Raw genomic sequence first — 14,659 nt, 5'->3', positions numbered from 1 at the left:
CATTCACCAAAAGGTAGCTCTCAATAGAGACTCTGGAGAAATTTTTCTAAGTCCCATTTATGACAAAATTATTAATTCTGATCGTTTTTACATACATCCACAAAGTTATATTGTGCAATCGAATAGAGTCTCCGATAACAATCAAACTGGAAAGCTATCAGCCTTTAAAAGTGCTTTACGCAAAATGAAATTCTGAAATGTCATTTAGACTTGTGTTTTTTTTTATTCAGTTACCCTTTCACCGTTACTAGGAAAGGGTCGTCCAATTTTAGTTTGGTGTTTTTATTTTAAGGTTTGGTTTTTATATTTTTATCAGTTTTATTCTGCACTGAGGACGGTCAAGTGGAGGTCTTGACCAAAATATTTGCATAATTTTTCAATTTTTTCACTGGCTGTTAATTGTCCTCGTTTTCTTCCTTTCTTCGCGATTTTTTGTTTATCATGATTTTTTGGAAAAATAAAGGTTAACGTGAGTGACGTCATATTTATAAATACATTTCAAGAGAATAAATTACATCATTCCCCCCCCCCCAGGGAGTGATTATATTGTTTTTAGTATCTATGACGAATGCAAGATTACAAAAGTAACATAGCTAAATATAAAATACCAAGTCTCCCTACAAAAGGCATTTTAAGCTGTTTCATAATGCCTAGAGGAGAAATGAATAAGCTAGACCATCAAATCTGACAAAATCAATCTGAGCGGCTAAGTTAAAGGGTATTGAAAAAAATGTCTGAAGTAATGAGAAACGAAAACGAAGAACAAAGAAAAATATGGTTAGAATACTTGCAACAACGACAATTACTACGAGTCAAAATTGAAAGTGAAGCAAAGAAATATCTGGTTAGAAGATAGGCAATAGTGAGAATTAAAACAAGTGAAAAATAAGGAAATATGTGATTTCAAAGACATGCGACAACAAGAAGCAGAACGAATTAAAAATGAAAGTGAAGAAAAAAGAAATATACGTTTAAAAGATATGCTGCTGCGAGAACAAGAGAACAAAAAAAGAACCAAGCGAGGACACTGCATTTAGAAGATAAGTGGCAGCAAGAACTACAAGCAACAGCTGAATTAGAACATGTCCAAATATTTTGGAAAATTGTCATCCTGGGATTTTTGGCCTGCAAAAAAATCTACATTGATCACAAGTTTGAGATTGTTTAGAGCTTTAATTTTTTGAAAAAAATCCGTATGAGTGACGTTATATTTATGAGCACATTTCAACAGAATAAGTAACATCATTTCCCTCCCAGAAGTGATTGTATAATTTTTTATATTTGTGACACATGCAACATTACAAAAGCAACATATCTCAAGATAAATTACCAAGTATAATGCCTAGAGGACAAATGAATAACCTAAACCATCAAATGAGACAAGATCGATCTGAGCAGCTAAGGTAAAAGGTATTGAAAAAGTATGAGGTAATGATAAACGAAAATGAAGAACAAAGAACTATTCAGTTAGAATACTTGCGTCAGCAACAATTGCAAAGAGTCAAAAACAAAAGTAAAGAACAAATATATACCTGGTTTGAAGATAAGTGGCAGCAAGAATTGAAACAAGTCAAAAATAAAAGTGAAGAACAAAGAAATATGCAGTTATAATACGAGTATATGCAACAACAAGGGGCAGGAAGCATTAAAAATGAAAGTGAGGAACAAAGAAATATGCGGTTAAAAGATATACCACAGTGAGAACAAAGAAATATGTGGTTTGAAGATACGCGGCAGCGAAAATTACAAGCTACAGCGAGAATCAGAACGGGTCATAAATGAAAGTGACATGTCATTGGGACCCTTCAACGTTATGTGTATTCCCTGCGGAGCCCTCCATTTTCACAAGGAAAGAGTAGCAAAGAAAGATGATTTGTTTGGAGGTTGCTACTTACAACAAGAATCAGTATATACAAGCTTGCCGCATGGCGAGTGCTGGTGCCCAGCCGCGAAATCAGCTACATAGATGTTTTTTTCTTAAAACTGGCATATTGACATTTCTGGCCATAAAGCGATCTAAAAAGGTCGCAACTTTAAGGAAGAATTTTTATTTTTCCCAAGGTGGTTGTATCGAACCTATGGTGAAGCTATGACATCAAGAAGAGGCTCCTATTGCCATCAGTTAGAAGACAAGCGATAATGAGAACCAATATATATACAAGCTTGCCGCGTAGCCGTGCCGGGGCCCGGCGTAAGACATCAAGAAGAGGCTCCCATTGTCTGCGGTTAGAAGACAAGCGACAATGAGGATCAATATATACAAGCCTGCCGCGTATTCGTGCCGGGGCCCGACCTATAACATCAAGAAGAGGCTCACATTGTCCACGGTTAGAAGATAAGTGACAATGAGAACCATTATATACAAGCCTGTCGCGTAGCCGTGCCGAGGTTTAGCCTCGAAATCGGCTAAATAGTTGTTTTTTCTTAAAACTGGTAAATTGACAATTCTAGCCACAAATGGTTTAAATAGGTCAGAACTTAAGTACGCATTTCTATTTTTCTCAGGGTCGTTGTATCGAACCTATGATGACACCATGTCATCAAGAAGAGGCTTCTTTTAGAAGACAGGCCACAAAGAGAAACAATATATACAGGCCTGTCGTGTAGCTGAACCAGGGCCCGGCGGCATAGCCGCCAGGTTCGTGGTACTATATATATATATATATATATATATATATATATATATATATATATATATATAGACTCAGCTTAGTAAAATAAAACCTAGTTAAAGGACTAGTTGCATTAATGATGTGCCTAGTGCCCGCCATCTTATTATAAAGTAAGAGAGAGAGAGAGAAAGGTTTATATGCACAAACAATAGTTTCTGAATGGCCAATGGCCAAATTTATGCTGTAGTACAAAACATGTTATTGTACATTATTATATAATCATGTAAAATAGGGCACGAAAGAATTCTGGTAGCGATTTGTTTTAGCATGCATAGGCACAAATTTTAGCTTATGTCTCGTAAGGCTGTTTGTCTTGGCTTCTGCGGTAAAACGTCAAGGTGAGGAGGGTAAGATAGTCCCAATTTACCAAACGTCAAATTGTGATAGGAAGTGTCTATTAAGGAGGATGATTGTAGTTGTCTGTTCCTGAGGTGACTCCAATTTGGGCATTAAATAGGTGGCTCTGTGTCCGAAACTGGGCAGGGATATTCGAGGATAGGGTTTCAAGGCATTTATGACAGAGTTTAAAGAGATATGTTAGCTTTACATATACTTTGTTAATATGGGTAGTAAAGGTGCATTCATGTGAGAAAATGACGCCTATAATTTTTACATCATTGACTAAAGGGAAAGGAACCTCAGGGGGGAGGGGGAGGGGTCAAAATCTATCTTTAGCATGCTGAGATTAGGTATTTATGACTTAACAGAGTTGATCGTAAATTTAGAATCAGAGTAACGTGAACTTGTAGATTGAAAATATTTTTGGGGAATTGCGTTGCATGGACATTCCCTTGAAGAAAATTGCCATAAAACTTAAAACAGAATTACTGTGCAGCTTCAACAATAATTAAAAAAAACTTCTCACGATTCACATACATAAAAATTAAATATCGGAGAAAAAAAATGACAAAACTACTGGTCGGAAACAACCTCCTCTGGGTCATTTTTGGCAAACAGTTCTAGCGGATCGAAACAGCCATCATCGTATTTGACCCACTGCTGTGAGCTTTTTGACCTTTTTGTCTCCAGACAGAGTTTCACGTTACGCTGGACCACACGAGTCTCACTGACCTTCTCTGCTCCCTTTGCATTTTTAGCTTGTAACCGAGAGCCAATAATTCCTTTCTTCGCTTTCCAGGTAAGTCAGTTGACACGCTGTAGCCCGTTTTCTTTAGTTTACGACATTTCGTAAACTAAAGGATGACAATAAGGATGAATAATAATGAATAAGGATGACAATAAGGTGAATAAGGATGACAAATCGTCGAAAAATTTGTAATTATCTACCAGCAAGCAGTTGATGATGGTGATACTCGCTTTTCTTGTGAGTTTCATCCCTTGTGGGGCATTGCAGGTTATATCACCTCACCTTACTCGAGTTGCAGTTCTCTATGTGCAAAGTGAATAATTTTTGCTGTCATTCGGACTGAAAATCAAGCACAATTGCCAGTGTTTGGCGTTTTCCCCCCTTCGGTTCAGGTTTAGGCAGGCCATATATGTCAGGAGATAAAAAAAAAAAAAAAACATGCGAAAGCCGATGGCTGCTATGTTAACAAAACAGTCTTGCTTTTCAAGCCTATCTATGATCTGATTGAGTATTCTGATAATATATATATAGAGGTTCCGTATTGAGGGAGTCTGCCATGTTAGCATTTGTCAGCAGTTTCACTTAATTGTTATAGTAGCTGCTGCAAGATGAAAGATTCCGTCACTTCTGCTAGGCATTGTGTTAGGGAGATTGTTCTTAAATCGTCACATGATTTGGGTGGGTTCTCTTTAGAAATTGCATGGATGTGGGCTTTTTTCCATGATCTAGGGAAGGTTCTGGATGCAAAGCACTCATATATAACAACCACGAGTTGAAGGGCTATGAACAAAGCGAATTCCGTATGAACTTTGCAGGGATTTTGCTTGAGAAGGGAGAGACGTTTGTCTTCACTTTCCTGATTTCATTGAACACCTCAATTTCACTAAGCGCTATTGAGCCTTCGCTGTGGCAATCCTCAACATGCGAAACTTTCTCTTTGTAATTAATGGACAAGCAAGTAGTACAAATGGAAGTGATAAATCGATTAACCTAGTATACGGTCATTATCATCAGATTTCTTGATGCTGGTTTTAGCAGCATTTCCACTCGTCACTTTCACTTAACAGTGCCACTTTGCAGGTTTAGTATTTTTCTTGGCCATACTTGCCCTTTGCATTTCTGATCATATAAACCTATCAGATTGCTTCTCTTCGCTCCTTGACTTCCCTAGCAACTTGAGCAAAACGGCTGTGTTTGCGGATCAGGGCCTTAATAGTGTGGTAATTCACAGCCGCCGTTGAAAAAGAAGGGTAGCATAATAGCAATGCTGGTTGGCAGTTTTTTTGGCCTAGTTAAATTTGTTGGCAGATTTGGCAGCTTTTGCAATTCTGTCGAATTCTGCTATTGGCAGCTTTGGAACTTTTTCCATACCCGATCCAAGTTTCTCACATTTACTGATAATCACAACCTTTATTTGAAATATCTCGAGATATTTGGAGTATAATTTTTCAGTGAAAGCACACACCCTTTGCTCAAGTGAAGTGTCTGTTAAAACCTCTGGGAAATCGTCTTCGACGACGGAAAGGCTATACTCCTAGATTGCAGAGTCCGTCATTGGACTAGTTGTGATCTGTGAAAACTTGGGTTTTCTCACAAAAATTTTGACTCTGAGAAACAGGCTATAATGATCAGACAAGCCGACTAGTTCAAGCGATACCACGGGGGAGGCCTCTTCAGTATTTGCTTGGGTCAGATGAGTGACTAAGAATTTTCACAGTCTGCATAAGGGCAAGACTTATGGCTTACCAGGATTTCTATGTCTGGTTAAATCACCGGCATTTATAAAAGCAGTACTCCTATATTGGCTTCTAAGTTTATCTACCATCGTTTGGATTTAGAAAACTAGGGGGTGCATTCCATGTTGAGTGATAATAATTACTAATGATAAGAAGCAAGAATTCGTGACGTTTTTCTGTCAAACGTCATTAATCATCGTTAATTACGGTCTGAACGGGGAACGTCCCATTTAGGCGTATACTTTGAAAATTCAAAACATTGTTAAAAGTTCACAAAATTCTTGAAGACAAAAAGTGACCTACTATCAAATCAATTCAAGTAACCCACATATTGAGTTCTGTGTTCAGCTTTTATCAGCCAAGTAATGTGAAAAACTCAAAATTTACCATATTAGGCTTACCAAATAGTCTACCTTCACTTAACTTGTTGTTTCCAAGAGCCTAGTTGAAAATGTTATAAACAAGTATATCCAAAAATTTGGTGTAACCATAATGAATGGAGATACTTTTAGTTCAGTCAAACTTTAGTCAGAAGCCGGCTGATATCAGAAGATGATGGAAATAAATGGAACTTGAACTTAGGCGCGCAAACCGACTCATTTTGAGTCAAGTAATGTGGTTTACCCTCTAGATATCCCTATAAAAGTATAAAATTTTAATCATCTTTCATGAGTTAGAATATTATGAGTGAAAAATGAATGAATAAAGACGAGTATTATATATTAAATTTTATTTGAATATTTTAATATATATATATATATATATATATATATATATATATGTATATATATGTATATATATATATATATATATATATATATATATATATATATATATATGTATATATATATGTATATATATATGTATATATATATGTATATATATATGTATATATATAGGGTAAGACACCCAATAGTCGGCCACCTGCCAATTCTCGGACATAATCTTTTATACTATTTTAATCACTATTAACAATGAGCTGTTTCTATGTCGAAGTTTAGGCAGAATTGTCATTTGCTAGTAAATTCAAAAATAGGAGGCGCTGTACCAGTGAAACTATTTGAATTAGTAACCTACTTGTTCAGAAATTCTTCAGAAATTTTTTGATACAAAAATTAAGTTTCTAGGTGGTATAATGCAGTAATTAGAGTAGTTTAAATGTCAAAAAGTTTTCAAAGTGATTAAAGTGTCCAACTACTGGGTGTCTTACCCTATATATATATATATATATATATATATATATATATATATATATATATATATATATATATATATATATATATATATATATTTATTCTCAAGTGTATCAATTGCAAAATTCTTTGCACATAATTTTATCAACTTTCTATTCTGCTAAGGCTTATTATGTCCCGCCCATTTTTATCCAACTCCTGAGTAGAATAAGAAATAACTAATTATTTTATAAAACGCTAAAATAAAAGTTCGAAATAGGGATAAAATCCTTTTTAATAGACAGTGTATAATAAATTTCACAAAAATACCAGATATTCCGGTCACATATACAGTGACCGTCATCAGTAGTAAAACTACTGAGTTTTACTACTGATGACGGTCACTGTATATGTGACCGAAATATCTGGTATTGTTTGTGAAATTTATTATACACTGTCTATTAAAGAGGATTTTATCCCTATTTCGAACTTTTATTTTATCGTCATGGAAAGGCAGTGTGGTCTCCGAAATTATCTACTTTATAAAACGCGGAACAGAACTTACTAATGGGCGGGGCCTAATGTTTTAAATTTGGTGATGTGGAACAAATTTCAGTTATAGAACTAATCATCATTGTTTATGATCGCGACAGAATGCACCCTAGGCCTTGTGATCTGTGAGTTCAGGCAGGAGCTTGTACGAAATGTCCTTCGCACATAGATTCCTTTACCACCACCAAGCTTAATGTCACTTTGGCTGCTTTGAGTATTTAGAATGAGTTTTATCCAGTAATCTGTCCTGCAGCCTCGTCGAGGTTTGAAGTTTCCGTCGCAGTAGCAATAGTTGTGTTATCGCTACGGAGCAGTGCTTCAAAGTCTTCGATAAAGTCCATATTCAGCGAATCCGATCACAAATGGTGAAGGTGTTATTTTCTCAGCTTAGGATGCTATTAGAGCCTTTGATCTGACAGATCGGCATAATTCCAATGAAAATATATGTATCAGATTCTAGGCTCATGTTCCTTTCATTGGTGTTTGTGTTTTTCCTTAATGCCTAATTATATATGTCCCCTTTTTTAAATTTAAATATATTTCACAATTGGTTTTGAACTTCCTTCATGTTGTCCAATTTTTTCAAACTTTGTACACAAGCTCTGTCTGAAATCTCAAGTCTAAAAAAATTATATTAAGAGAATAATATACCCCCTCTCCAAGAATTGTTTGTACTACCCTTTTCTATCTTTTTTACAGAGGCGTTCGAAGATCACCACGAATCCAGAACTTGAAGAATCATGCAAAGACAGTAAATACAGTCTTTTATAGTCCAACAGGCAGGATTCAGAATGACATAAATGCAGTTCGTGAAAGTTTGGCAACCATGCACGTTACCGCCGACTCATTCGTTCGAAAAAGCATAAGAAAACAGCTGGAACTAAAATAATTTCATTGCTTGTCTAACTGTCTACCGTTTTTTTTTTTTTCTTAGTACGTTAAATTTTGAGATTTTTTTTTTATCCGTCCACTATATATTGTATCTTTAGTATACTACATATCCATACAAAGATACAGGTATGCTTATAGCTTATTTGTCCCTGTAGGAATTCACAAAATTAGCAGAATTGAAGACGTATAATTGTATATAAAAATACTCTAAACTAGGGTGGGTTCCAAACTCAATTACCATTAATTGTTTGTTATTATCTTCAACCAAAAATGGCAGATAACAACAAATTTAGCCCCTAAAATGTCTATAAAATATAAGAGGGGCTAACATTGTAATCTGGTCAGGATATACTTCGATCACTTTATGTCCTATCAACCCGGAAATCCACTTTTGATAATGTTCTGCTTTTCCTAATTTTATATTTGATGATAGAAGTAAAACGCACTGTTTTCTCTTGATGGATTCTAGTAGCTAGACTCATTTTTCTTCACAAATTTTGATTTTACTGTAGTTTTAATTAAATTTTCTTTGTTCGTTTGTAAATTATGTTTTCTTTTTGTGTGATTACTAAGCCAAACAGTTGAATTTCATTCTTGACTTTTATTCTTTGATATTTACCTGATTTTTGGTCTCGAAATCTTAATTAAATTTTAGATCCTCTGGGTTTATTTTTAGCTTCGTGCTGGTTTTCTCCAGGTCCCTCTAATTCCACAGAACATTTTTCAATGTGGATATATTGCAGAGCTAGGCATGTAAATGGAAGAGGGGGGCTTCAGCCGTCTCCAGAGCTCTTTAAGAAGCCCCCAAGACATAATAAACTAAAGACAAGTTTTTGTAACATGAAGTAAGTTCATTGGAAGTTAATTGTGTTAATTTCCCAAACTTCACCGTAAAAAAATGAACAGAATACTTCACTTTTATGGGTGATAGATTTTCACCCCACCCCGTACGTCAATTCTTTTTTTTCTGATTTCCACATCTCTACTTTGTAATGTCACCATTTGAAATTGGCACATGAGCGTTAACAGTTTAGCATTGTAATATTAGCGTTTGAATTTTTATTTTTACCATGGTGCTTATAATGTCCAAGACAGTTGATTGCAATTATGCCAGTTTTAAGTAATTCGTATATCCCATTCACGGGTTTCAGACTGTAATTCAAAGCGCGGTGTCAAAAAACCGAATTTTACTTGAGAGTGAAAAACTAGTCGTTCGTTTTGGGTTTTCGACTGTTTTTTTTTAGCAACCCATTGTTTGAAAACAACAAATTTTTCAGACTTCCGAGCAGTGGCGGATCCAGGGGGCGCGCGCCCCCCAAACACAGTCTAAAATAATGTAATTTACTCAACGCAAATTTGCGTTAATTAAACTTTTTCCTAACGAGAATGCGGGATATAAGGCATTTTTGAAAATCAGAGCTTCTTCTGAGAAGATCTTGAGACCCAAATAAAATAGGGAAAAATAATTTGAGCCAATCAATAGAGCACGCTAAGCTTCAAAATGTAAGCTATGATCTCATATTTCCAACAGTTTTGACATAAGGCTGTTTGAATTATCGCAGTCAAGTGATCTCCTATGTAGATCTGATATTTTATTATGAAAAATATAATAGAAAAATGAAAATTTTTACTTTGTAAACGGCATATCAAGCTTTAAACGTGACGTCTTTATGTTATACTGCTTTTATCCGAAGTTATTTTAACAATTGGGACCTTTTAATTGATTATTAATGATGCAAAATGATAAAATTAAGCCTAAGATAGAGTGACTAGTTGATAGGATGGACAGGATTGATAAAGCTGGACGAATATATGGTGCTATTGACTCGAGACTTGTTTAATGCAGTGAATTTGTTAGTATTTCGGATGGCCGGGTTTGAATACACCTCAACTATTCATCACTATTGTTTAACAATTTTTTATTATTTAATTAAATTACACAGGCCATAGAAAAACAAACAAACAATTGTTTGTTGTCTTTAGGGTAAATTCCCCTTGACTCTGACCCCTCCCCCCTCATCGAAAAAATATAAATATAGTTTTAGAAACGTTTTGCATATATAATAAAAAGTAGCCGATATATTTTGTGACAACCAATATATATTTTTATTAAAATTTCAATCAGGCATATCCCAAACATTTTGGATTTGCCATTAGACCAAAATTTGATCTTAAAATATTCGCTGAGTCAGCTGTGTCAGTCTTTTGCAGTCTGTGATCAGTTCAGATGGCTTTCACTATTAAATTTAACATAACATGACCCATTTTTAACTTCTTAGTTCATTTCGTCTTTAATAAAAGTCAATTTTACATATCATTTCATCTTAGATTCATTTATTTATTGTACACACACATCAAAGTTCCTCTGCGTCTATCGGTTATGTCAATCTTGCTAATCATGTAAGATTAGAAACATATGAAAATTGTTTCATTTTTGTGATTATATTTTTTTTATGTTGCTGTATGTAAAGTTCTGGCTTTTGTTGTTAACAATTTTAACAAAGCTACTTTTGAGTTTCATTTACTTGTATATTGTTTTTTTAGTTAGCTGGGGCAATGCTTATGCCAAATTGTAGTGTTTATTTTTTTGTGATTCATTTTTGTAGATTTAAAGAAAAATAAAGCTCTTTAGCATTTCGTAATAAGATAATTAGCACCAGTCAGAAATATATCCGCGCTTATTTACACGGAGGGGGAGTGGGGTTCCTCAAGCCTAGTTTAAGAAATCGTTAAGAACTTATCGCAAAGCTATGGTCGCAAAATGCAATTTCAGTGTTCTATCCTCTCTATAGTAGTAATAACAATATAAGTGCAATAATAAAGAGGTATTTCAACTGTATCTATAATAAAGAGATACAATACTACTAAGAAAATAATTGTCATAAAGGTGTTATGTAGCCATTTGAGACAAATATTTGAAAGTTCAGAAGCCATATTCATTAGCCTTACTTTATGTCTAGATTTTATGGTTATATTGTTGAATTTACTCTTATTATTAAGTGGAATACATATAATACGAAAAGTTCAGAAAATCACACTTAGCCTACCTTTCCCTATATTATTAATTTAAGTGATTATAAGGAATGAGTGCACGACGTGGGTACATTAAGATACGGTATAAATTTAAGGAGCAGAAAGTGTAGAAACCAATTAAATGATAAACAATATTTAGTTAATTCATTTGATTAATCAATAACTAACCAAATAAAAACCAACAATAATTATTGTGTTGTTGGTGGTATTTGTGTTTTTTACTCATCTGGTGATTTCTTTTAAAGAGACTTTTTGTAATTATTTATATGTTTCATATAATAATTATTTTCACGCTTCAAACTCTTGATTCTAGTTGCTTCTATCTTGGTTCAAATTTGGAAATAAAATATTGGCCAACTTTCAGTTAGAGAGGTAGTTGAAATAACAATTGAAGTGCAACATTCGGTCACAGAACTCCTAGGATGTGAATACAGTGAATCCAGAGTGTGCCATTTTGAAAAGAAGCTGATCCAATTGTTCAAAATGGAGGACAAAAGGGGCAAAGTCACCAAAGTGTCCCAAACATTAAAAGCTTGACCAATAAGGATTGTTTGTCGCATTTGTCAGAAATACCTGCAGATCGGGGAAAGGGTAGAGGGATTCATCCTCTTAAGATATATTCTAAGGAGCACTAAGAAAAAAATTAATCTCTTGGCTCAAAAAAGCAAATTCTCGGAATTTCAGGACTCAACCTAATAACCCATATGTTTATGCGTATAAACATCCATTCAATTTAATTTTCAATGCTTAGATACTTGCAATAATTTTTTTTTATAAATCATAAAATGAAAAACAATGCAGATGCCTTCGAAAACTGTAATCGGAAACGTAGGTCAAATATGGCAAAGATAATGTAAAAAGGAAGAAAATACGTTAAAATTTCTAAAAACAGTTTCTAATATTAAATACGAAATAATGCGACGTCTAAAATATACTCTATCCACATATCTACATAATTTGATTTATGAATGTAAATGTAGCATTGCCAAAAAAACTATCTACACTTTCTTAGCTACAAAATGAAGCATCAGGAGAACAATTATGTCTCATTCATTAGACCAGTTTTCAAATAATTTTATTTTACCTTAAAACTTATATCAAGGACTTGAAGATGGTAAGAACAGGAGAGATTTTTATTTTTTTTTCATGACCCGTTTTTATCCAAGTTCAACTGACTGAAAAGCACCACGAGCACAACGTAAAAAAAAAAAAAAAAAAAAAAAAAACATCCACGCACATTCAAAGGCATCTACCGAGAGGAGGAGGGAGACAGTCGACCCTTAGATCTCAGGATTTCAATTTGTTTCTCTTTTTTTCAAAAACTGGTAGCAGTTAGAGGTGACAAAATATAAATAAAAAAGGTGAAAAAAGAATATTGTAACCTATATAATTTGTATTTTTGTGTATTTATATATATACTTGAAACAGTTTCCTTATTTATGTAAGTCCCTAAAAAAACTCCCCCCATCAACTCACCAAATTAATCCATTGTGTACTTCCTGAAAAGAATGAAGCTGATAATCTACATTAATACACTTAAAAGACTTTTATTTACTTTTAAATAGATACATTATTGCAAAACTTTTCAGAAAACACTTAGTCTATATATGCAATGCAAATTAGGAATGAAAAAATTATCTTGGCGAAACAGACAACATACATGACATTTTTAATGGACACTGAAATTGGATTCTACAAGGACACATCGATACACTAACTGAAATTACTTTCCTTTTGTATTGGAATCGCTCTAAGATCAGGAACGGTCTAATGCGTCTTAAATTATTTATTGTTCTGAAAAAGTATGATATAAATTTAACCCTATTATAAGAACTTTTTAGAAAGGAGATGATCCAATGCTAAATAATATCTTTGTTTCAGCCCTTTTCCATATGGTTCTAACCAGAGGTTCCAAACATGCGCTGGAAATAATTGGGGGGGGGGGACTACAAATCCAGGAAAACACATCAAATAGTGCAAATACATGAAAAAATTATGGGGAAAGTCGCAAATAGCTTGAAATTTTAGGAAAGATGAGACGGATCCGTGTACGCTTGGGACCGATGGACACTGCATCCGCTGTATCGTTAACTTTATGTTCTTTTTGCTATAGTAAAGTTTAAGTTCGGAATGAAATCTTCCTGATAGATGTAGGATATAGTAAATATGTTATCCTGACGTAACTTGCAAAAGAGAAGTGCATTTCAATAGGCAAAATTCCCTATTGCTCAGTAATTGTACTTAATATACTTCAATCTCTTTTTAGTAAAAAGCTTGCCCTGTGTTTGGCACTATCTATATAGTGCCAAACAGCAAAAAGTGAAAAAAGTATATCCATCTTTTACGCTAGTCACGACTGCATACTATATATAATGCTTCTTTATAAGTAGTATAATGAACAAGAGCTAGAGTATCAAGTCTCCTGAGGAGTGTCTTGCAATAGTTATTTTAAGCCCTTTTACAAGTGCAGGAAACCATCCCCACATTACTTAATAAAACTGCATCCTTTCCAATAGAATGTGATGTTATTTATTAAAAAAAAGGTATTTAGTACACCTAGGTAAAAACGTGTAGTAGGATACATGTACCATTTTTAAATATTATCTGATCGTCATAATATACTGCTATATGAGTTGGTGAAACATACTACCCAGTTATGTTGTGTAAGAGGGTGGATTTGAGGACATCTTTTATGTTTCTATTTGGAAAGCTTTTTTTAAGAACGTGGAATGCCGGGCAGGGGCGTCCCGAGGGGGGGGGGGTTGCCGCCCCCACCTCAACGTTTTTGGCATTCGGTAAAAATTTCGCCGAAGGCGAAAATTTCAGCATAAATTTTGCAAAATCGGCTGAAATTTAACAAAATTCTTCATTTCTGCACAAAATTCGGAATAAATCAGGTAGCGATTCAGTAAAATTTACGAATCTTGCCCCCACCCCCAAGAAAGTGGGCCTCGGGACGCCCCTGACGCAGGGGTGGGACAAAAGACCAATTATTAGTTGCACCACGTAGCAAAAGTATAGGAGTAAAATAAGTCTGGTTATAAATGGCAGGCAGAAGCAGGTTATGAAAAATATAAAGGATAATAGTCAACTCCGGAAAACATTTTAACTTACAAAATTTTACCTGTCCATTTATGTAGAAGCCTTCCAAATCTCTATTCTCGTCACAACCTAGTTACTGGTTGGCACGGTTGACTAAAACCTACCACAATTTACGAGCAGCTCTTTATAACAACTTCTGTATAATCAGATTAATGATAACTTGGAAAGTTTATATAAAAGTGAGAGCATTAATAAATAATATGTTTTTTTCACTTACCATAACTAGCACCGTTCATTTAGCCTTTTTATTTTGTACCAAGCCAACAAAAATTAACTTATTTACATTAACATCTTTCATCGCGGCACACTTATTCGGATTTAATTTGCTAAACTGGCGTTAAAATATTTGATCGAAAGCATCCTTTGGGCGAAAGAGTTTAATTAAAAGTACGCTCCATAGAAAAAATACTAAAT

At 34.3% G+C, this 14,659-nt stretch overlaps 1 protein-coding gene across 1 annotated transcript in view; it reads left to right on the top strand.

Annotated features, from left to right (window-relative positions):
- Positions 1–11,122, top strand: part of LOC148954528 (uncharacterized) — a 28,637-nt gene extending 17,515 nt beyond the window's left edge. The window contains exon 3 of the mRNA XM_089086577.1: positions 7,919–11,122. Coding sequence (XP_088942703.1) covers positions 7,919–8,108 — 190 coding nt within the window. The 3' untranslated portion in view covers positions 8,109–11,122. The remainder of the gene's footprint in view (positions 1–7,918) is intronic.
- The last annotated feature ends 3,537 nt before the right edge of the window (positions 11,123–14,659 follow it).

The sequence above is a fragment of the Artemia sp. Qi Xiang Cuo genome, chromosome 3 (genome assembly GCF_049724085.1).
Source record: "Artemia sp. Qi Xiang Cuo chromosome 3, ASM4972408v1, whole genome shotgun sequence".
NCBI lineage: Eukaryota > Metazoa > Arthropoda > Branchiopoda > Anostraca > Artemiidae > Artemia > Artemia sp. Qi Xiang Cuo.
The sequence above is the reverse complement of the archived record's forward strand: the minus strand, read 5'-3'. Positions and strand labels throughout refer to the sequence as shown.